The 25,076-nt window shown below is 51.3% G+C and overlaps 1 protein-coding gene across 3 annotated transcripts; it reads right to left on the bottom strand.

Annotated features, from left to right (window-relative positions):
- Nucleotides 1-14,999: 14,999 nt before the first annotated feature.
- EPN3 (epsin 3) lies at nucleotides 15,000-25,021 on the bottom strand. 3 transcript variants are annotated; one of them, XM_075579822.1, is made up of 10 exons: nucleotides 24,679-25,021; nucleotides 21,534-22,131; nucleotides 21,293-21,414; nucleotides 20,009-20,095; nucleotides 18,899-19,000; nucleotides 18,405-18,573; nucleotides 17,677-17,847; nucleotides 17,069-17,167; nucleotides 16,737-16,958; nucleotides 15,000-15,867 (listed from the first exon to the last, which is right to left on the bottom strand). In XM_075579822.1, the coding sequence occupies exons 2-10, from the start codon at nucleotides 22,039-22,041 to the stop codon at nucleotides 15,467-15,469; spliced, it is 1,881 nt and encodes a 626-aa protein (XP_075435937.1). In that variant the 5' UTR covers nucleotides 22,042-22,131; nucleotides 24,679-25,021; the 3' UTR covers nucleotides 15,000-15,466. The 3 variants fall into 3 exon arrangements, with proteins under 3 accessions (XP_075435937.1, XP_075435938.1, XP_075435936.1); XM_075579823.1 differs by lacking the exon at nucleotides 24,679-25,021 and adding an exon at nucleotides 23,804-24,612 and having other exon boundaries at nucleotides 20,009-20,092; XM_075579821.1 differs by lacking the exon at nucleotides 24,679-25,021 and adding an exon at nucleotides 23,804-24,611.
- Between the last annotated feature and the right edge of the window lie 55 nt (nucleotides 25,022-25,076).

Genomic DNA, 25,076 nt, shown 5'->3' with positions numbered 1-25,076 from the left:
TATACAGCAAGGACACCCAGTGTCACATCCTCTGTATGCACAAGGACACCCAGTGTCACCTCCCCTGTATACAGCAAGGACATCCAGTGTCACCTCCGCTGTATGCACAAGCACACCCAGTGTCACCTCCTCTGTATACAGCAAGGACATCCAGTGTCACCTCCCCTGTATGCACAAGGACACCCAGTGTCACCTCCCCTGTATGCACAAGGACACCCAGTGTCACCTCCCCTGTATGCACAAGGACACCCAGTGTCACCTCCTCTGTATACACAAGGACACCCAGTGTCACCTCCCCTGTATGCACAAGGACACCCAGTGTCACCTCCTCTGTATACACAAGCACACCCAGTGTCACCTCCTCTGTATGCACAAGGACACCCAGTGTCACCTCCTCTGTATACACAAGGACACCCAGTGTCACCTCCCCTGTATGCACAAGGACACCCAGTGTCACCTCCCCAGTATGCACAAGGACACCCATTGTCACCTCCTCTGTATACACAAGGACACCCAGTGTCACCTACTCTGTATGCACAAGGACACCCAGTGTCACCTCCTCTGTATGCACAAGGACACCCAGTGTCACCTCCCCTGTATGCACAAGTACACCCAGTGTCACCTCCTCTGTATGCACAAGGACACCCAGTGTCACCTCCCCTGTATGCACAAGGTAACCCAGTGTCACCACCTCTGTATGCACAAGGACACCCAGTGTCACCTCCTCTGTATACACAAGGACACCCAGTGTCACCTCCCCTGTATGCACAAGGACACCCAGTGTCACCTCCTCTGTATATACGGCAAGGACACCCAGTGTCACCTCCTCTGTATACACAAGGGCACCCAGTGTCACCTCCTCTGTATACACAAGGTAACCCAGTGTCACCTCCTCTGTATACACAAGGACACCCAGTGTCACCTCCCCTGTATGCACAAGGACACCCAGTGTCACCTCCTCTGTATACACAAGCACACCCAGTGTCACCTCCCCTGTATGCACAAGAACACCCATTGTCACCTCCTCTGTATGCACAAGGACACCCAGTGTCACCTCCCCTGTATGCACAAGTACACCCAGTGTCACCTCCTCTGTATGCACAAGGACACCCAGTGTCACCTCCTCTGTATACGACAAGGACACCCAGTGTCACCTCCTCTGTATGCACAAAGACACCCAGTGTCACCTCCCCTGTATGCACAAGGACACCCAGTGTCACCTCCCCTGTATGCACAAGGACACCCAGTGTCACCTCCTCTGTATACAGCAAGGACACCCAGTGTCACATCTTCTGTATGCACAAGGACACCCAGTGTCACCTCCCCTGTATGCACAAGGACACCCAGTGTCACCTCCTCTGTATACAGCAAGGACACCCAGTGTCACATCTTCTGTATGCAGCAAGGGCACTCAGTGTCACCTCCTCTGTATACAGCAAGGACACCCAGTGTCACCTCCCCTGAATGCACAAGGACACCCAGTGTCACCTCCTCTGTATACACAAGGACACCCAGTGTCACCTCCTCTGTATGCACAAGGACATCCAGTGTCACCTCCTCTGTATACACAAGGATGACCAGTGTCACCTCCCCTGTATGCACAAGGACACCCAGTGTCACCTCCCCTGTATGCACAAGGACACCCAGTGTCACCTCCCCTGTATGCACAAGTACACCCAGTGTCACCTCCTCTGTATGCACAAGGACACCCAGTGTCACCTCCCCTGTATGCACAAGGACACCCAGTGTCACCTCCTCTGTATACACAAGAACACCCAGTGTCACCTCCTCTGTAAATACGGCAAGGACACCCAGTGTCACCTCCTCTGTATGCACAAGCACACCCAGTGTCACGTCCTCTGTATACGGCAAGGACACCCAGTGTCACGTCCTCTGTATACGGCAAGGACACCCAGTGTCACCTCCCCTGTATACGGCAAGGACACCCAGTGTCACCTCCTCTGTATGCACAAGGACACCCAGTGTCACCTCCTCTGTATGCACAAGGACACCCAGTGTCACCTCCTCTGTATGCACAAGCACACCCAGTGTCACCTCCTCTGTATGCACAAGGACACCCAGTGTCACGTCCTCTGTATACGGCAAGGACACCCAGTGTCACCTCCTCTGTATATACGGCAAGGACACCCAGTGTCACCTCCTCTGTATGCACAAGCACACCCAGTGTCACGTCCTCTGTATACGGCAAGGACACCCAGTGTCACCTCCTCTGTATACAGCAAGGACACCCAGTGTCACATCCTCTGTATGCACAAGCACACCCAGTGTCACGTCCTCTGTATACGGCAAGGACACCCAGTGTCACCTCCCCTGTATGCACAAGGACACCCAGTGTCACATCCTCTGTATGCACAAGGACACCCAGTGTCACGTCCTCTGTATACGGCAAGGACACCCAGTGTCACCTCCCCTGTATGCACAAAGACACCCAGTGTCACGTCCTCTGTATACGGCAAGGACACCCAGTGTCACCTCCTCTGTATGTACAAGGACACCCAGTGTCACCTCCCCTGTATACAGCAAGGACATCCAGTGTCACCTCCGCTGTATACAGCAAGCACACCCAGTGTCACCTCCTCTGTATACAGCAAGGACACCCAGTGTCACATCCTCTGTATGCAGCAAGGGCACTCAGTGTCACCTCCTCTGTATACAGCAAGGACACCCAGTGTCACCTCCTCTGTATGCACAAGGACACCCAGTGTCACCTCCTCTGTATACACAAGGACACCCAGTGTCACCTCCCCTGTATGCACAAGGACACCCAGTGTCACCTCCTCTGTATACACAAGCACACCCAGTGTCACCTCCTCTGTATGCACAAGGACACCCAGTGTCACCTCCTCTGTATACACAAGGACACCCAGTGTCACCTCCTCTGTATGCACAAGGACACCCAGTGTCACCTCCCCTGTATGTACAAGGGCACCCAGCGTCACCTCCTCTGTATACGGCAAGGACACCCAGTGTCACCTCCCCTGTATGCACAAGGACACCCAGTGTCACCTCCTCTGTATACAGCAAGGACACCCAGTGTCACCTCCCTGTTTGCACAAGGTAACCCAGTGTCACCACCTCTGTATACACAAGAACACCCAGTGTCACCTCCTCTGTATGCACAAGGACACCCATTGTCACCTCCTCTGTATATACGGCAAGGACACCCAGTGTCACCTCCTCTGTATACGACAAGGACACCCAGTGTCACCTCCCCTGTATGCACAAGGACACTCAGTGTCACCTCCTCTGTATATACGGCAAGGACACCCAGTGTCACCTCCTCTGTATGCACAAGGACACCCAGTGTCACCACCTCTGTATGCACAAGGACACCCAGTGTCACCTCCTCTGTATGCACAAGCACACCCAGTGTCACGTCCTCTGTATACGGCAAGGACACCCAGTGTCACCTCCTCTGTATGTACAAGGACACCCAGTGTCACCTCCTCTGTATGCACAAGGACACCCAGTGTCACCTCCCCTGTATGCACAAGGACACCCAGTGTCACCTCCTCTGTATACGACAAGGACACCCAGTGTCACCTCCCCTGTATGCACAAGGACACCCAGTGTCACCTCCTCTGTATATACGGCAAGGACACCCAGTGTCACCTCCTCTGTATGCACAAGGACACCCAGTGTCACCACCTCTGTATGCACAAGGACACCCAGTGTCACCTCCTCTGTATGCACAAGCACACCCAGTGTCACGTCCTCTGTATACGGCAAGGACACCCAGTGTCACCTCCTCTGTATGTACAAGGACACCCAGTGTCACCTCCTCTGTATGTACAAGGACACCCAGTGTCACTTCCTCTGTATACAGCAAGGACACCCAGTGTCACGTCCTCTGTATACGGCAAGGACACCCAGTGTCACGTCCTCTGTATACGGCAAGGACACCCAGTGTCACCTCCTCTGTATGCACAAGGACACCCAGTGTCACTTCCTCTGTATACAGCAAGGACACCCAGTGTCACCTCCCCTGTATACAGCAAGGACACCAAGTGTCATGAACTCTGTATGCACAAGGACACCAAGTGTCACTTCCTCTGTATACAGCAAGGACACCCAGTGTCACCTCCTCTGTATACGACAAGGACACCCAGTGACACCTCCCTGTATGCACAAGGACACCCAGTGTCACCTCCCCTGTATGCACAAGGACACCCAGTGTCACCTCCTCTGTATACGACAAGGACACCCAGTGTCACCTCCCTGTATGCACAAGGACACCCAGTGTCACCTCCTCTGTATACGACAAGGACACCCAGTGTCACCTCCTCTGTATACACAAGGACACCCAGTGTCACCTCCCCTGTATGCACAAGGACACCCAGTGTCACCTCCTCTGTATACACAAGCACACCCAGTGTCACCTCCTCTGTATGCACAAGGACACCCAGTGTCACCTCCTCTGTATACACAAGGACACCCAGTGTCACCTCCCCTGTATGCACAAGTACACCCAGTGTCACCTCCTCTGTATGCACAAGGACACCCAGTGTCACCACCTCTGTATACACAAGAACACCCATTGTCACCTCCTCTGTATACACAAGGACACCCATTGTCACCTCCTCTGTATACACAAGGACACCCAGTGTCACCTCCTCTGTATGCACAAGGACACCCAGTGTCACCTCCTCTGTATACACAAGAACACCCAGTGTCACCTCCTCTGTATATACGGCAAGGACACCCAGTGTCACCTCCTCTGTATACAGCAAGGGCACCCAGTGTCACGTCCTCTGTATACGGCAAGGACACCCAGTGTCACGTCCTCTGTATACGGCAAGGACACCCAGTGTCACCTCCTCTGTATGTACAAGGACACCCAGTGTCACCTCCCCTGTATACAGCAAGGACACCAAGTGTCATGAACTCTGTATGCACAAGGACACCAAGTGTCACTTCCTCTGTATACAGCAAGGACACCCAGTGTCACCTCCTCTGTATGTACAAGGACACCCAGTGTCACCTCCTCTGTATGCACAAGGACACCCAGTGTCACTTCCTCTGTATACAGCAAGGACACCCAGTGTCACCTCCTCTGTATACGACAAGGACACCCAGTGTCACCTCCCCTGTATGCACAAGGACACCCAGTGTCATCTCCCCTGTATGCACAAGGACACCCAGTGTCACCTCCTCTGTATACGACAAGGACACCCAGTGTCACCTCCCTGTATGCACAAGGACACCCAGTGTCACCTCCTCTGTATACGACAAGGACACCCAGTGTCACCTCCTCTGTATACGACAAGGACACCCAGTGTCACCTCCTCTGTATACGACAAGGACACCCAGTGTCCCCTCCTCTGTATGCACAAGGACACCCAGTGTCACCTCCTCTGTACACAACAAGGACACCCAGTGTCACCTCCCCTGTATACACAAGGATGCCCAGTGTCATCTCCGGGAACCAGTCGGGGGATGAGGACGTATCACGATATCACTACATCCCTTACTCTGTACTGCCAACCCTACATTACCCCGGGGAAACCCACAACTTGGGAGCCAGGTCTGAGCAGATGAGGTCGCACAACTCTTCAAAGTGCCCTCACAGACAGGAGATCTGTAACAAGTGACAAGGTCACTGTCACAGCATCCCACAGTCCCCAGACACAGAGCCGGAATACGTAACACCACTCCAGAGCTTGTATACTTGTGTGTGCAGCGCTGAGTACAGTGACATTACCTGACATTGTGCACTCTCGGAGGGGGCTGCAATTCCCCTGTCCCCTGGATCATTCATCTCTCTCTCCATTCTCTGCCCCCATATAGCTCCGAGTCTAACACTACAGCCGTATACAAGTCTCTGTAGCAGTGTCCAGAATTGGAGATGTGATTAATTACTAATGTTTGCCCAAATCGCCACTACATCATTCATTGTGTCGGTCTCCCGGGGCGATGCCACACAGACAGATAAGAAGTGCGCTGCTGGCTTCGTGTGTTAAATACTTCATGACATTTTTCATAATCACCCCCAAAGCAATTAACAGACAGAGATTTAAATAAGGGGGTGTGCTCTGGTTCAATTGGAAACGGCTTTGAGGCCAAAAGGTACAAGGCCAGGGGAAAAGAGTGCAAAGAGAGCACTCAGAGAGAGCGCGCAAAGAGAGCGTGGAAAAACAGCACGCAGAGTGCATGCCGAGAGAGCACACGGAGAGAATGTGCCGTTCAGGAAGAGCGTTCATAGAGAGAGGGCAGAGAGAGCGCTCAGAGAGAGTGCACAGAGAAAGCGTTCAGAAAGCACGCAAAGAGAGTGCGCAGAGAGACACGGTATAAAGAGAAATCGAGCATTCAGAGAGATATAGTGCAGAGGACCCAGAACATGAGCACAGAGAGAGAGCGCAGAGACCAAGAGAGTGCAAGAGCACAAAGAAAGGAGACAGAGAGGGAGAGAGAGAAATAATACAGAATAGTGAGCAAATCGAGACAGGTAGGATGGCAGGAGAGGCAGAGATACAGGCAGACAGCCAGTGAGGGGGAGACGCTGCTATGTGGTTAGCATCTGCTGCCTGGCTGTTTTTAAGTAACTCTGGAGGATTTGGCTCAGATTTGGTTGGAGGGATCTTATCCGGCGTCTACATTCACCAACGTGCTCCGCTAAAATGGCCCAAATCACAGCCCTTTCTGTTCACCATCATTCCTGCCCCCAGTATGTGTCCCATCAGATCGCAACACCTGGGAGAGATGTTTGGCTAGTCCAGAACCAATTTAATGAAAAACATTGGCCCGGATCACCCAATCTGTAGCACTCTTGCGCTCCCATTAAAAGGCAAAGAAGGTTGAGCAGGTGTGTTGGTCCTTTCTTCTGCTAAGGAACAAAGACGGGAGCGGGAGTAGGGGCTATGATGCCTTTTATTGGACTAACACGTCGTTGAGATGCCACAAGCTTCCGAACCTCTCAGTGTAGGACCCAATGAAGGCCCCTGAGAGGTAGGAAAGCTTGTAACCTATCAACTCCTTGGCGGTCCAATAAATGGTATCATGCCCCTTACTCCCTCTCCCTCCTGTGTTACTACTCCCACTCAGAGTAATGGGCTACAGCTCAGCACCCTATGATACTCAATGGCGGAGAAGATGGGGCCTCTCACTCCACTCGTGCAAACTTATCTCACTCTAACTCAGGGGCGGGCAACTCCGCTCCTCAAGGGCCAACGACGGGTCAGATTGTCAGGATATCCCTGCGTCAGCAGAGCTGGCTCAATCAGTGGCTCAGTCATAGACCGGGCCACCTGTGCTGAAGCAGGGATATCCTTAAAACCTCAGCTGTCGGTGGCCCTTGAGGACCGGCGTTGCCCGCCCCTGCTCTTAACTTGCGACTACGACTTCCCAATTAGGATCAGCAGCCAGGGGAGAAAGTAATCGATGGACAGACAGCTCTGAGCCGCCGAAGCCGAGGAAGCCAGCGTCCGCTCAAGGACCAAAAGATGTCAGTGGAGCACGAAGCTCCGAGCATCCAACCCAAGGCACACCCCGGAGGAGAGGGGATCATTAGGAGACAGGTTGGTGTTGCCAGGGCAGGGGAATCCTCTTAACACAGGAAATTGAATTATAATCATTATTTCCACTTTGTTTGATTCCTGTCACATTCCGGTTCGTTTCTCCTCTCCCGGCCGGCTCAGGTTGGACAGATCAGAGGCTGACGCAGCTGTTCGCAGAAGGCTCATTTATTAATCGTGGCATCAGAGCATCCTGTTCCCTGCTGCTAACACAACTATTCATACAACAAACAAGCGCCGTCTCAGAAGTGGGTCAGTTGTGTTAATCCTCAATCAGAGAGGCAGCAAGATAAATGCACCTGACACGGCCGGGGGGGGGGGGGACTGATAGAGGGAAGAGAAAAAAGAAAGGGATGAGAGAGAGAGGGGGGGGGGAGAGAGGGGGGGAGTGAGAGAGGGGGGGGAGGGAGAGAGGGGGGAGGGAGAGAGGGGGGAGGGAGAGAGGGGAGAGGGGGAGGGAGAGAAGGAGGGAAAGAGGGGGAGCGAGAGAAAGAGGGGGAGGTGGGTGAGAGGGAGGCGAGAGAGAGGGGGAGTGAGAGAGAGAGAGGGAGTGGAAGAGAAGGCGAGTGAGAGAGAGAGGGGGAGCGAGAGATAGAGAGAGGGGGAGCGAGAGATAGAGAGAGGGGGAGCGAGAGATAGAGAGAGGGGGAGGAGTGAGAGAGAGAGGGGGAGCGAAAGAGAGAGGGGGATGGGAGAGAGAGAGGGGAAGAGAGGGGGAGCGAGAGAGGGGGGGAGAAAGAGAAGGGGAGGAAGAGAGGGGAGAGAGAGAGTGGGGTGAGAGAGAGAGAGGAGAGAGACTCAGTGAGTAAAGACACTGACTTTAAACAACAACAACACTGAGATTGAAGCAGGGGAACCTGGTTCAATTCCCGGTGTCGGCTCCTTGTGACCTTGGGCAAGTCACTTTATCTCCCTGTGCCTCAGGCACCAAAACCATAGAGTGTAAGCTCCACCGGACAAAAAATGCAATGTGCTGGGTACCGCTCACTATACTGTAATTGGGACGCGCTTTGTGTCCCATTGGGAGAAAAGCGCCATATGAAATAATGTTATTATTATTATTAAGATGAGAGCAAAGAGAGAGAGACTGTAGGAAATAAATACTCAGGGTCCCTTACGTCTCACGAGACGCTCATCGAAACGGAGAATGTGTGAGAGGGCAGAATACGGGCGATATCCCTGAGAAGGGAGAGATTCTGGGGTGTCAATTAACATTTATCCCCCCCCAAAAAAAACTTTTATTATCTACAACTTTGCCTGAAATTGATTATTTGCAGTTACCTCCTGGCAGGTCATCTCCCCCATCTCCGAAGCGGAGAAATATAACTGGTTCCCACAGGCCCAGAGCTGGGTGCAAACAGCACCGACATGTACTCACAGCTGTAATAAGTGCTGTAACAATCCATTTACCTGGCAGCAGGCGCTGCCATTCCCCTGCCACGGGATGCTGTGTGTGAGAGGGGGAGAAGCAGCCCAAAAATGGATGGAGAGAGGGGGGGGAGGGGGAGAGAGAGGGGGGGGAGAGAGGGGGAGAGGCAGCCCAAAAATGGAGGGAGAGAGAGGAGGGGGGGAGGGAGAGAGAGGAGGGGGGAGGGAGAGAGAGGAGGGGGGGAGGGAGAGAGAGGAGGGGGGGGAGGGAGAGAGAGGAGGGGGGAGGGAGAGAGAGGAGGGGGGGAGGGAGAGAGAGGAGGGGGGGGAGGGAGAGAGAGGAGGGGGGGAGGGAGAGAGAGAGGAGCGGGGGGGAGGGAGAGAGAGGAGCGGGGGGAGGGAGAGAGAGGAGCGGGGGGAGGGAGAGAGAGGAGGGGGGGGAGGGAGAGAGAGGAGGGGGGAGGGAGAGAGAGGAGGGGGGGGAGGGAGAGAGAGGAGGGGGGGAGGGAGAGAGAGAGGAGGGAGGGAGAGAGAGAGAGGAGGGGGGAGGGAGAGAGAGAGGGGGGGAGAGAGAGAGGTATAGGTAATCTTCCCCTAGACGAATTACCTGTTGCCCAGCTTGTAAGCAATAGGGCTGCCACTGCCTGACTATGCCAACAGCTTAACAACAGAATGATGTTTGAATTGTTTGGCAAGATGTACCAGAACTGAGGTCTTCTTCTTTCAGATTACTAGTCCTGGTCCTAAATATTCTGGCTATGAAGGCGGAGGCAATGTCCGGGTTTAGATTGGAGCCAATCGTGGAATAATGGATGGACAGGGATGGAGGACATGCAAGGTTGGAGAGCAGACAGGGATGGAGGGTACGCAAGGTTGGGGTCACCGATAGGGATGGAGGACATGCAAGGTTGGGGTCACCGATAGGGATGGAGGACACGCAAGGTTGGAGAGCAGACAGGGATGGAGGGTACTCAAGGTTAAGGAGCAGACAGGGATGGGGGTATGCAAGGTTGGCGGGTAGACAGGGATGGAGGGTACAAAAGGTTGGGGTCACTGACAGGGATGGTGGGCACATGAAGTTGAAGAGCAGACAGGGATGGAGGACACGCAAGGTTGGAGCACAAGCAGGGGTGGAGGACATGCAGGGTTGGGATCACCGACAAGGATGGAGCCCATGCAAGGGATAGAGGACACGCAAGGTTGGAGAGCAGATAGGGATAGAGGACACGCAAGGTTTGGGAACAGACAGGGCTGGGACACAGGTCTTCCCTGCATCTCATCAGATCTTGCACCTTTGCAATGTCATCATGGATACCTCCGTATCCCATCATCCTCAGCGTGTGCAGAGCTATGGGCAGTGCTCGTGGGCCCTCAGGGGCCCCTCTACTCAGGGCCCTCAGGCCGGAAAGGAAACTCCGCTTAACTGGAGCAGAAAGGAGAAGTAAGTAACCCTTCCCCGTGTCTGCCCACCATTCAAGTTGATGTCATACACATTACATATCGTCACAATCTTCAGCCCGTGTCTTCTCCGTGATTTTCCAGGTACTGCGGTTGCAAGCCTCTCTTCTCCCCGTGTTCTGACTGTAACCTCACTGTGTGTGGGGGTATGTGCCACTAATTGTTGTGATTTGAATCCCTCGACATGGCACTGGGACTGCAATGCTCCATCACACCCCAGCCCTACTCAGGAACCCTTTGTTAGGTACATGTCAGGCGAATAAACTTACAAATCCCTTACAATAGGAAACAGCTGTGGCACCCAGAACTCTGCCCTATAGAGAGACTCACAGCCCTCCTTATACACAGCCTGTTGTGAAGAGTTTATTTGTAGGGTGGGCCTAATTTGCGGTTCTGACCCTCACACCCCCCGAGGGGCACAGGTTCCTTCCTTAAGTGCTGCACAGGGCTCACACAAATCTCTGGCTCCCCCTCTGGGATCTTATTAAGCCTTACAGCTGCCACAGCGCAGTATACAGTATATACGGTTCCAAGCAGACAGTACAGCGCAGGCTGCAGACACCCTGAACCTTACCCGAGAGAAATATCGGCTTCCTCTCTCTGGCTGCCTTATTAAACGCTTCCTGACCCCCAAGCGTCCTGCAGGTAGAGGGGAGGGTAGCGTAATGAGCTGAGACACTTACAAATCCAGTGTCCCTAAACCATTGCAGCACCCAGCAGGTTGTGCATACAGCGAGAACTACGGGGCACTATGAAATAATACTATTACTTTGATGCTCTGGACAAATACATGATTAGAACTGAACCATTCGAACAGAAAGCTGATGTGTAGGGTTAGCGAGAGAGGGGATACAGAGCTTCATATGGACCAGCTGCCCGGGACCCTGCAAACCAGGAGAAGCCCCAACACACACAGACCTCTTTACAGACACAGAACGTGAGGGGACCGCACACCGCAGAGTGCTCTATGGATGTCACAAACCGTGACACACAGTAACACATTGGGTGACAAACAGTAACACATTGGGGGACAGAGTAACACACAGTAACACAGAACGTGACACACAGTAACACACAGCGTGACACACAGTAACACACAGCATGAAACACAGTAACACACAGAGGGACACAGTGACACACAGTAACAGAGCGTGACACACCATTAACACACAGCGTGACACAGTAACACACACCATGACAAACAGTAACAGAGCGAGACACACAGCGTGACACCCAGTAACACACACCGTGACACATAGTAACAGAGCGAGGCACACACCGTGACACACAGTAACACAAAGCGTGACACACAGTAACACACCACGTGACACACAGTAACACACAGTAACACAGAGCGAGACACAGTGACCGATAAGCAGATGACATTATAATAATCCCACAGGTTGTGGGGCAGGTGGAGCCCATTAAAGGTGACAATAAAACCTTGCCTGGGTGCTCAGCCTCGCCTGGGTGCTCAGCCTCGCCTGGGTGCTCAGCCTCGCCTGGGTGCTCAGGAGTCCCTGAGGTTCTCTTCTGGCTGAGTGTCAGTTTCTGAACCAGTCAGGTCTCTTCTTTCAGCAAATGCGTCAGACAAAAGAAACTTAAACAGTACGACATATTTGTACCTAGTTGAGAGGGTTGGGGTTCCTTACCATGCATCTGATCTCAGACGCGCTATTAGAGAGGGTTGGGGTTCCTTACCATCCATCTGATCTCAGACGCGCTATTAGAGAGGGTTGGGGTTCCTTACAATGCATCTGATCTCAGACGCGCTATTAGAGAGGGTTGGGGTTCCTTACAATGCATCTGATCTCAGACGCGCTATTAGAGAGGGTCGGGGTTCCTTACAATGCATCTGATCTCAGACGCGCTATTAGAGAGGGTTGGGGTTCCTTACAATGCATCTGATCTCAGACGCGCTATTAGAGAGGGTCGGGGTTCCTTACCATGCATCTGATCTCAGACGCGCTATTAGAGAGGGTTGGGGTTCCTTACCATTCATCTGATCTCAGACGCGCTATTAGAGAGGGTCGGGGTTCCTTACCATGCATCTGATCTCAGACGAGCTATTAGAGAGGGTCGGGGTTCCTTACAATGCATCTGATCTCAGACGCGCTATTAGAGAGGGTTGGGGTTCCTTACAATGCATCTGATCTCAGACGCGCTATTAGAGAGGGTCGGGGTTCCTTACAATGCATCTGATCTCAGACGCGCTATTAGAGAGGGTTGGGGTTCCTTACAATGCATCTGATCTCAGACGCGCTATTAGAGAGGGTTGGGGGTTCCATACAATGTCTGGGGGTCATCCCAGGATCTGCCTACAATGACGCTCAGCACATTATCACTATCATTTATGTGTAAAGCGCCAACATCTACCATAGCGTTGTACAAAGGGGGCACAGAGTGACATCAATGACATACAAATGCAAACACATCCAGAAGTTAATAATAATAATAATAACTTTATTCTTAATTACAATGACACGCAGGCAGCAAGGAATCCTCACAGACTGACGCATTATGGGTGGGATAGGGTGGGATACAGGGACACCCACCCCTCTGCAGCTTGCCCTCTACCACAAGAGGAGTAGCAGGGCAGATACAAGGGGTGAAACGCAGCCACTGTTTGCCAGCATGTAATGGGTGTTGCACGTGGCAGCATGGGGTGAGATGTGGTGGGTGTTGCACGTGGCAGCATGGGGTGAGATGTGGTGGGTGTTGCACATAGCAGCATGGGGTGAGATGTGGTGGGTGTTGCACGTGACAGCATGGGGTAAGATGTGGTGGGTGTTGCACGTGACAGCATGGGGTGAGATGTGGTGGGTGTTGCACGTGACAGCATGGGGTGAGATGTGGTGGGTGTTGCACGTGGCAGCATGGGGTGAGATGTGGTGGGTGTTGCACATAGCAGCATGGGGTGAGATGTGGTGGGTGTTGCACATAGCAGCATGGGGTGAGATGTGGTGGGTGTTGCACGTGGCAGCATGGGGTGAGAGGTGGTGGGTGTTGCACGTGGTAGCATGGGGTGAGATGTGGTGGGTGTTGCACATAGCAGCATGGGGTGAGATGTGGTGGGTGTTGCACGTGGCAGCATGGGGTGAGAGGTGGTGGGTGTTGCACGTGGCAGCATGGGGTGAGATGTGGTGGGTGTTGCACGTGGCAGCATGGGGTGAGATGTGGTGGGTGTTGCACGTGGCAGCATGGGGTGAGATGTGGTGGGTGTTGCACGTGGCAGCATGGGGTGAGATGTGGTGGGTGTTGCACGTGGCAGCATGGGGTGAGATGTGGTGGGTGTTGCACGTGGCAGCATGGGGTGAGATGTGGTGGGTGTTGCACGTGGCAGCATGGGGTGAGATGTGGTGGGTGTGGCACGTGGCAGCATGGGGTTAGAGGTGGCGTTGTCTCTGTGCAGAGACCATTCTCCCTCTCTCCACATGCTTCTTCTGCGCATTGTTTCTACAAAGCAGATGGGAGTGAAAAGCAAACAGCAAGTCTGGAAGGGATGGAGCGCTGTCTCTATAGAGACAGCCCCAGGACTGTGCCGGGGCTTCGATTTGTCCCGACAGACGTCAGAGCCCAGAAACCATCTCACATGGAAGAAGTCCCCCCCCCATCCTACTTTCAGGAGCTGCCCCCCGCGCCCCCTCGCTCTCCGCCTTCTATTCAGCCGAACGCGATCCTCACAGCGCTGCCTGACTCCCCGTGAAATGACAGATGCTTTGTCTGCAGAAAACAGGTAGCTGACGGCAGGAAGATTTCAGGTTTAGAGGGGAAAAGAATCAGCAATGCTGAGACTGGCTTTCCCCCCCCTCCCATCCTCCCCCCCCCCCCCCCCCCTACTTTCTGTATCTGCGCAGTTAACCATAGCTGTGCAGAACCAGTGCTTCAGCAGACCTGAGATCTGGGCACAAATATACACAAATTAGCAATATCTTAGCAGTACTTTGTCCAAAATGGGAGACCCCCATTAAAGAGTGTGGGGGGGGGGGGGGTGCTGGAAATAAGCTTCCTTCCTTCTTTCCAGTAAGCAAGACCTCTTCTAATGGGAGGCTGCCTTCCAGTGAGGGACTACCATGATATATTGAGATCAGTGGATTGTAAGCTCTGCGGGGCAGGGACTCCTTTTCCTGAATGTTACTTTTATGTCTGAAGCGCTTCTTCCCATCATGTGTTATTTGTATTATGTGTTATTTATACGATTGTCCCGCGTGTTACTGCTGGGAAGCGCCGTGTACATGAATGGCGCTATATAAACAAACACATACACACATCAGTTATGGAGGCTTCGTTACCATGGAGAGGCACGCCGTGTTACACCTCTCACGGCAAGAACCACGCGGTGAAGAATGGTGACACGGAACCCAAACAATTCATCCAAATTTTCCTTTGTTTTAAAAAAAAAATGTGTGCTCCTGTCGGGCATCAGCCTGATCTAATTGATATATCGACGCGCTGGGCTAATTACTAAGGAAGGGCCAGTTGGATAATGCGTGCTAGGACTCTGCCATAATATTAGTGACCCCGTGCTAAAAGCAATTATCCAGGAGAGTGCTGCACCTCGATATCCTGCGGGCCCAGCTCGTTCAGTCCTACACAGCGGAGTCCTAATGACTACTCGTTAAAAGAAATACCAAGGCCCACTTAACTGGAGAAGGTTTTAATCTCACATCTGTAAGCAAGACTTAAAACTGTCCATTTTTTTGTGAAAGAACATTGTTGGGAGGGTTTTTGGGGGAGTGTAAGTTTTAATTCCACAGATATTGGTTAAATATTTCTCTGTCTGTAATAATGTGCGCTCATAATGTATATACAGGCGGTCCTGGGTTATCCAGCGGAATCCGTTCTGGAATTAGCGTGGGATAGTGAAACCGTTGTAAAGTGAGTCCCGTGTTAATCAGTGGCGGTGAGCGTTGGATAACGCATTCCGGCTTCAGATAACAGTCCATAGGGTGGCATTGTAAAGCGTTGGACATGCCATTCGTTGTAAAGTGAAACGTTGGATAGCGAGGACTGCCTGAAATACATCGAGAAGCCCGGTTATTCCAAAGAGTCTCCACGTAGGAGCTGCCAGAGCTCGTTGCTCCAGACTCCTTCGCCGCTCCACCCGATTAGAGAAAGGGATTGTTCACGGCCGGCAAAGAGGAGTGGGATGTTGGGTTGGAGACAGGCAGTAATGGCGGGTAGAAGCTGGCAGGCAGTTGGTTTAGGACCGCCCCCTGACTGTATGAGGAACTCACTGCAGACTGGAGGCCCAATACAGGAGACGCGCTATGGAGAGGTAGCAGGAGTGAGGTGCTGGGTGGCATGATGAAGCCAGGTACTGGAGAGAGAGCCCGTAATGTGCTTGGTCCTGGTCCCATGGGGACGCCTGGCACTGGAGAAACATTTCGCATTGAGATCATCGGTGCTCCTGCGGCGCCCGACGCAGAAGAATTGGCCCACATTTGGTTGAGAGAGGGCTTGTTGTCCCCAAGTTGGAATGGGTTGGTTGCAGATGGCACGCTGAGCCCTGAAGGGAAGAAGAGCAGAAAGAGGGTGGGAATTAATACCCGCTTTATCGAGCGTGCCGGTGCGTGCCCTCTGTACCTCAACAATAGGCTGGTGTGGACCTCCCAGGACAGTTGTCCTGGCTCCCTCCCCTCCTTTCAGCGGCCATGCTCTTTATACCATAAACAAGTACTGTACTGAAAGCAAATATATGTTCATGGCTGAAAGTAACCGAGAATTCTAAGAAACCACCCTCACTCCCCTACCCCTCTCACCCCCTACCCCATCCTCTCTCCCCCTCTCATCTCCCTCCTTCCCATTACTTTCATTTAATACCTGATGAAGTCCCCAATTATTCCCGCTTCTCTCTCCTTCTCCAGCACTCTTACTTTCCCCCCACGTGCCAACTGACTTCCTCTCTGTCTTCGTCTGCTTTCTGTGTAATCTGTATAGCCATCTGACTCTCCTTATCTGCCACCAGGCTATGTGCATTATGATGTCACCAGAATGATGTCATGTGCCAGATACGTAGCCTACCAGTTACAACACTCAGTGGCTGACTTGCTTGAAACATTGTAATAACTCATAGCATTAAAAACAGAATGTATCCTCTTGTATCCAAATATAGACAACAACAAGCTGCTCCTCGATCTCAGGAACGATCATGTAAAATGTGGTTACGATATCTTAAGAGGAGTCCAAATGCACAGCGAATGGACTAATACCTTTTCCAAAATACAAAGTAGATATTACAATCGTTTCTGCATGAGGTAACGGTTCCTCTCCCTCCACGCGATTACAAATTCAGCAGAATCTCTCATTAACAGCCTAACGACCCCACAATATCGACTGTCGCCAATAGAAGCCTCGTACCGAGTCCCAGGAACTCACCAGAAAGGAAGGGGTTTTTGTTCTTAACCGTTAGACCTGGGGCGGAGATCAGCGCATCGAGGTTTACCAGTGACAGAGCTGTGGGGTCCAGAAATGACTCCGGAGTGTTGCAGCGAGACCGGGTCTTGGGTTCATTAAGGGATTCTTCAAGTCCGGTTAAATCAAGAGCATCTGAGGGACTTGGCTTTGTTCTGGGGACAGAATCGCCAAACAGTTCTTGGTCTGTGGCAGAAAGAAATTGTATTGGAACCAGCAACATACAGTGGTCAGCCCGAGACACGATGTCACGCACGAGGACGGTGCCCGTGTAACATTGGCACAGGACATCTTACCCAGGGGACTTTCCAACTTGAAGAGGGACGTGGATTGGGAATCTTTAGAGGCCGGCAGAAGAGGCTGGGTGAAGATATCAAAGGTGGAATCAGCAAGACCTAGGTGATCACAGTGGGGGGGGGGTGGAAATGACAGTTATTGAGTGAAATCTTAATCGGGGAACGTCCACAGTTCTCGCGATTGTCACAGTGCGCCAAACACGGTCCTAACTATTTATAATTAGTCATTCCCTACCTCACCAAAGTTAGGACAATGAGAAGCCATGGAAGAGGCACAGAACTGGCAAAGCCACAGCAGAAAGTGTTGTCTGGTGAGTGTCATAGGCTGTGATGATGTCTTGACCCAACACAACTTTATTGACGTGTTTTATAAGCTGGTAGGGCCACTTGAGGTTGGAGTAGATTTGCTCATTGTAGAGGATGTGGTCATTAATCAGTGGCTTTATTTGTACTGTGTGTGTCCTTTTGTGTACATGTAACAAATCCTAATTGTGAGTTTTTACACTCTACCAGAGATGCCAGTAATCCATGATTTCACCAGCACCCCAGCCAGGGAAGAGTTTGGGCAGAAAAAGCTTGTTCTCTGTGTAGACCCCGAGAAGACTTACCTCCTGTCCCCCCCCAAGGATCAGGAACAGTCTTCAACACATCTGGGGCTCCCTTCCAGTCTGTTTCGCTGCTGAATATTATGCTTTGGCTCAAGTGGTTCTCTTTGAGCTGAGGGGCGGGACAAGGAATTGGACCCCATGCAAGTGAAGGACCCGCATGGTGATTTTGATCTAAAATGAGGAGATGGTGTCAGTAGAGAATCCAAGACGTCCTCTGGTGAATCTGTCTTCGAGCTCGTCGTTTGTGGTTGGTGCTTGGGAAAAGGAATGTCTTGGATGGTGGAGAGCGGGGTTATGGTTACAGACAGGGAGAGGGAGGTGTGAGAGTGGGTGAATAGGTTTGCTATGGGATACAGTTTTGTTTTCGAGAGGTCCATACATACCGTATGTTATAACCATTCTTACTATTAAAACGTTTCTAGTATGTGCTTGGGCCTCCATCAGGGTGCATAGGTGCCCCGAGTGGGAATGTGAGGGTCACATTGCAGGACTCTGATTAGCGTATATGTTGGCAACAATTGCAGCATGTAGCCCAGAGCTGGCCAACTCCAGCCCCCAAGGGCCACCAACAGGTCATCCGAATTTCCCTGCTTCAGCTCAGGTAGCTCAACCAGTGGCTCAGTCAGAATGACCAAGCCACCTGTGCTGACGCAGGGATATCCTGAAAACCTGATCTGCTGGTGGCCCTTTGAGGACGGGAGTTGGCCACGCCTGATGCAGACACTTACTTGTTGGTCCCCAAGCAGAGAACAAGGACCCATGTGAAGCCAATGCAGACGGGCCTGTATTCAGAGGAGGCAAAGAGCCAACAAGATGCCCATCCCAGATGTTCGAAGAGGACGACTGAGAAGGGATCGGACATGGGCCAAATATATCCTCTAGTTCCAAGATATGGGTCTACAGGGGAAAAAAAGGTAACAAAAATGATTATTTTCAATTATAAACATGACCCGTTGGTAACAAACTCAAAATATCCTTACGTCCCGGCACTGACGTCCTCTCCTACAAGGTCATGATCTCTAGCTATTCACCACCAAAGTCTTCCACATGGAAACTATTCTCCTCCAATTTCCAATCTGTCCTCCCTGCACTCGTAACTTCCCCACCTGGACCCCTGTCATTTCATCCCATATCAATGTGGTTTTTGGAGGTGCAATTTTTGGAGTACTACACCACACCTTAGCTTGGCTCCCATTATATCTGAAGAACTGGACCAATGTACCTCACTTTTCGGGACCATATTCCTCTGCTCTTGCTCCTCTGGTGGGTAACACAGGTCCAGATCCTTGATCAGCGATGTTTCACCTTGTAAGGACCTCATTTCCTGTAGTCATACATACAATTAGACGCGCACAATCTTAACAAGCACAAAACCCAGACCCACAGTATTATATATGTATATATTTATATGTGACAATTGGAGTCAACAAAACAGAGAAGCCCCAAATGCACGTCCAATGGGACTAACTATTTAGTTCATTTCTAGGTTTTTTCTTCTCATGAGTACGGGGTCATTTAGTTCAACCCTTTGGCCAAAACATTTCAAGGCCTACACCACGTCAAAGTCCGACCCTTATCAGCAGGTCCTACACTGCCTATTGTGTACTGTGTCTTTTGTATTTCTGTCACCGCATCGAGAGAAACAAAACACTGATATAGCCAACAGCGTGGGGTGCGTGGCACATGTGCGTGGCCTACGGGATCATAAATAACAATTTGTGTAATGCACAAGGCACGAACAGCAAGACACAGGCCCCTGGGCCGAAAAAGCTTGATTTTATGTTGCCCGGTTGTCCGTGGCGGAGATTAAAGAGAATATCCGCCACCACAAGGACATCGAGATGGGTCGCCTGGTGTCCAGTATTGGACCAGACTGTCCTGTATTTGGACACTCTGTCCAGGAACAAGTTTGAGGCAATACTGGATGTGTGTACCGGCATTACCTCTCTGGACATAGTGACCAGTGACCTGACCGGCTTGGGGGGAGCCGCAGGATTTCCTTGAGCAGGGAGAGAGCTGGGCTGTGGGTAGGGGGCTGGGCAGCTTCCTCCATCCTGATTGGCTGCATTACCCAGCAGCATCCAATCAGGAGGAGGTGTCAGGAGACTGGGGGGTGGGACCAAAGAGAGGAAGAAACAGCATGGAGCAGAGAGAGGCGAGAGGGTGTGTGTGTGTGTGTGTGTGTGTCTCGAGCGTGTCACATATTTCACCATTGTGTCGAGTACTTTTGGAGAAGCCATCTGGCATCCTTACATCGAGAAGAGAAGTCGCAATGTGAATTCAAAGGATGTTGGGAGCCCAAGACAGAAAATGTTTAGTATACGGTAAATACCTTTTCGTGTTCTTCTTTACTGAGGCTCAGGGCAGTTTGGAGCTGCAACTCGTCATCTGCGTCCGGGGCCGAAGGGACCGCCTGCTTCTGAGAACAATGGAGAGATGATTAAAGAAAGACTGGAAAGGTGGAGGCGCACAAGTAGTGTTTGCAATATAATTGCTGGAGTTTGCTTCATGGCAAAAGGTAGAGTCGGCGTAACGTTTCAGGTACACGGCCCCTTCCTCAGACAAGAAAATAACCGTCAAATGATGTTACCAAACTCATAGCACATGTACATCTGTCCCCAGGCAATCCATGTGATTAAATGAGAGTTCCAGCCATTCCATCTGCCTGCCTCCTTGTACACACATGCCCCCATGTACACAGCTGCCCCCCCCCCCCATGTTCACACCTGGCCCCATGTACACACCTGGCCCCATGTAGATTGGTCATCACTCGAGTCTAGGCGCAAAGTTCACCTTTCCTGTCTTGACTTCAAATACTTTCTGGGCAAGCTACCCAGCTACCTGAACAAGCTCCTCACCCCTACCACATGCAGCACCTATCACCTGAGATCTGACTCCAAAAGACTGTTCATGGTCCCAAAGCTCAACAAAGTATCCGGCCGCTCCTCCTTCTCTTACCGTGCACCCCAAAACTGGAACAACCTACCGGAGACTCTCACATCCAACACCAGTTTAAGTTCTTTCAAAACTAAGGCTGTCTCACATTTTAATCTGGTCTGTAACTGTTACATACGCCTATATTATATATTATCTCTAACTGTGCATGCAATGTCTTGTATATAATGTATACCCTGTTCATTTATGTAACTGTATTTGTAACCATGTATTATTTGTCATATTAACTATGCCCAGGACATACTTGAAAACGAGAGGTAATTCTCAATGTATTACTTCCAGGTAAAACATTTTATAAATAAATAAATAAATGTACACACCTGGCCCCATGTACAGAGCTGCCCCCTCATGTACACAGCTGCCTCCTAATGTACACAGCTGCCTCCTAATGTACACACCTGACTCCATGTACACATTCATTCTAACACTGGATATGTTGTGTGCAATGAAGAGATCACTGAATATTATTCCTGGAGCCACCTTGATAGTGATTATATGGAACAACAGGTGTAATTTGGGAGGAAGTTCCCCGAAGACCACATGATAATGGAGTGTACATATTGTTGGGTCATTTGCAAGTATCTGTGTGAAGATCACAACCGCGAGAAAGAATGGATGTAGTCTGTTTCACGTGTGTCCGCAGGGACGGCAGCAACCTCACCTTCTCAGCATCCTCTTTGCTCATGGCTAGTGCGAGCTGTAACTGAAGCTCTTCCTCCCCGCTGCTCTGAGGTCTGGCTTGTTCCAGGTCTGGGGAAAGCTGGGAAGATGAGGAGGTAGAAGCTAAAACACAAGAGACAACAGATGGTTTTTTTATGGAGATAACCTGAGATACCGGCAGTGTATATGTGATCTGATTAAAAAAAACAGACGCTCATGACTTGGGCATAGAGGGAAGGTACCTGGGATGTAGCTGAGCTTCTGGTTGCTGCTGAGGGCAGTGGTCCCCTGGGACAACCTCCTCCTGGTGTTCTGAGCTTGAGCTCTCTCCTGTTTCAGTCGTTCCCCGTCTTTCAGCAGGGAGACAATCTGTTTGGCCTTCTCCCGCACATTGATGCCCTGGTCCTTCCCCTCACGGTCCACAAACTGGAAGTCCTTGAGGGTCTGCACGGTGATGAGGTTCTCCTGGCATTCGTGTGCCACCTTGTTAGAGCCAGTTTTGATCAGGTAATCCAGAAGTGTCAGAGCTTTGTACACGTGGCGCCAGTTCTTACCGCTGTCGTTCAGTCTCCTCCAGACCATTATCATCACCTCGGGGAAAGCTTCGGCATTGTAGGTCATTTGGGAAACTTCCGACATCAAGGATGTTGAGGGACCCCAAGGGTCGTTAGAGGTGGCCTCTCGCACCTTGACCTCCGCCTCGGTGTAATTGTGTACCATGTTCTTCACCTGACGACGCAAGGTCGTCATGATTGCAACTTGCAGGAGAGCGACCGGAGAACCGACAGTGGGAGACCAACCCGCGGAACTCGGGTCCTTCTGTGATCAGTCTTGAGATTTCTGTAAAATAAATAGGAATAGGGTTAGCACAGGTGTGTATGTACCTATGACGTAATCACAGGGGTGGTATGGTGTGGTGTGGTGTGGTGTGTGTGTAATCCAGGCCAGATGTTGGGATACAATGTGAAACTTCACCTCATTATTCCTTCGCTGTATCTTAGGAAACAATCAGTTGCTGCATTTTGTATTTATTTTTATTTACATCTGCTTTCTTCTCTCCTATTCTGCTTAATCTCGAACACAAGAAAACCCCAGCACAGGTTAGCATGCGGCCTCTAAGGCTGAGTCCATAGAGACTTCAGCCGTGCGGAGGCGCACGGAGGCCGAGGGAAAGCGGGTGCTTTCCCTGGCCTTAGTCCGCGCGCCATCCGGGGGCGTGTCGGTGGGCGGGCCAGTGATGTCACGGAGCTGGTTCGCCCTAATTGGGCGAACTGCTCACGTGCCCTTCCCTGCGATCCCGTGACCGTCCCTGCGCTCCCGTGAGAGCTTACACTTTAAAAAAAATGTGCCGGTTACGCTTCCGCACGCCTGCGGGAGCGTGCGCGAGCCCCTGCTGAAGCCGCTCTCATTGCGGCTGCAGGGGCTCACTGCCAAGCGTGAGCGCGGGTCAGCGCCTAAGCACTGACCATGCCCGCGACCTAAGACTGCGACGGACAGGTACTACACATCGCAGGTGCACTTACCAGAACACCCTCCTGCTGTCTCTCTAAATTCTCACCACTTAGATTGTAAGCTCTTCGGGACAGACCACCTCCTAATGCTACTTTTATGTGTGAAGCGCTTATTCCCCTTACGTGTTATATTATTATGTCCCTTGTATTACTGCCGTGACGCGCGGTGTACATGGATGGCGTTACATACATACATAGCAATATTGTGTGGTTAATCCCCTCAGTATAAAGCTACTTCAGAGCAAGACGTTCCCCTCCATATAACACTAGGGCACAGACAATTGTGATCAAGTTTAAAAAAAAAAAATAATTAAAAAAAGATGAAAACCAAATACCCCCAGCACTGACAGGGTTAAGTAGATCAAATGAGCAAAGCAGATTAGCACAGATGGTTGTGGATTATTTAGGCTCCCAGCCAGCGGTGTAAGAAGCAGATATGTTTATTACATTCAATACACTGACTAATGAATGGCGTTAGACTGGAGCCGCTGGAAGATAAGGCGCGGAGCAGCAGCCAAGGCTGAAAGGGCTGCAGTGACCTTGAGAAATGAGTTGGGGCAGAGACCACCCCCAACGCGTTTAAAAGTCGCCAAACTCCGCAACAATGTGTCACATCGTCTGCCACGGACACGCAGAAGAACAGCAGATAATGCTGAGAGCGAATACAGCACACAGGTCAAAACACAATCAATGCAGCCGTACTAAGTAACCGTATGGAAACAGCTGAGTCAGAAACTCGGGGGCACCTATACTATAGGTCCTATAGGGTCATTCGCTGCAGTGTGTTCGTACGGAACAGGCGTTAACACACGGGGACTCCCATTGAGTGACTTGAATTAAAGTTTCCCGTGCATAAATGCAGACTGGCACTGATGCACTCTAGTGAATAAGGGGGTACAGAGAGACGCAGAACACAGAGGGTACACACCACTCCTAACGAGACTCCCCTCCTCCCCCCACCCCTCCCCAAAAAATACAGATCCAAATTAGGCCTGTCCTACCAGAAGGTCTTCAGTGTTCTTCAAACTGGACAGCAGCTGTGTAACAAATCCATCCGCCGTATTCAGGGAGCTTCGTGTGTGTCCGTATACACTGTATGTGACTATACAAAGGCTGGTTGATGAATGTATGTACGTACAAATAATGTGTAAAAATATATCGATAAGTGTGTATCGCTTGTTTCGTATACAGGGTTGTAGCTGCTGTTATAGGTGCTGTGTTATTCAGGATGTGTCGTGTTGCATATTTCTATATATACACTTGTGAGTCTCATTGTCTATGATTGTGTATCAGTGTTTGTCTGCCTAGTTGTGTGTGTGTCTGTCTCTGTCACTTTGTGTGTTCCTGTCACTGTGTCGGTGTGTGTCTCTATCACTCTGTGCGTCTGTCACACTGTGCTCCTTTCTCTGCGGTCTCTGTTACTGCCTGGAACTTACTCAGCCGGTCTGTCTGGTCTGACTCAGGAATTCAGCACACACACATTTAACTCCTGCAGGGCTGAGTCTTCCGGTAAACTTACAAGGGGAGGGGAGTCAAGAACAAGGACAGGAGCTTGCCGTGTGACAGCGTGTTTGTGTTAGTGACGCAGTTTGTTGCATTGTCCCTGTGACCTTGGATAACACACTTATGGTGCTCGCCACAAGTCCTGTGTGGGAACGCGCAACGCGTTGGGGTTTCGTTAGTGCCTTGTAGAAGTGAAGCAGGACTGCCCCTTCGGCTACACAGAGGCCAAGCGTGTGGGCTTGTTGACATGGACGGTTGCGATGCGAATACTCGATATCACTGTATACAGCCTTTGCATCGGTGTGATCCTTCTCCCATGTCTCAGGACAATAGTCAGGGCAGGGCATCGAAAGTGACCTCATTACCAGTTTACCTTCAGTGATGGGTGGAAGGTTTCAGCTGTATCCAGCTGGGTGGACTGGTCTATCCTGTTCTTACTGCCAAATCCAGAGAATGTGTCACTACTTCGCCGGATGGGATTTCCTTATTTCATAGCACCTGCCATGCAGTATAGCATAGGTATGAACACAGAATAAACTGCTCTCTGTTGGTTGTGCTACCCTTTTTATTAAGCCAACATGAAACGTGCAGACGGGAGCCAGGTTACAGGTCCAGACAAGCGGAGGCCAGAGGGCGATACAACGGAGAAGAGGCAGTCAGCAGAATCTTCCAGCCCCCGTAGGCTGGATACTTCCCCGTCTTCCAGTCACTGCATGTGTATCTCACCTGGGTCTCCGTCCGAGGAGCTCGTGAGCAAAAGAAGAACCCAAA

The sequence above is a fragment of the Ascaphus truei genome, chromosome 22 (genome assembly GCF_040206685.1).
Source record: "Ascaphus truei isolate aAscTru1 chromosome 22, aAscTru1.hap1, whole genome shotgun sequence".
NCBI lineage: Eukaryota > Metazoa > Chordata > Amphibia > Anura > Ascaphidae > Ascaphus > Ascaphus truei.
The sequence above is the reverse complement of the archived record's forward strand: the minus strand, read 5'-3'. Positions and strand labels throughout refer to the sequence as shown.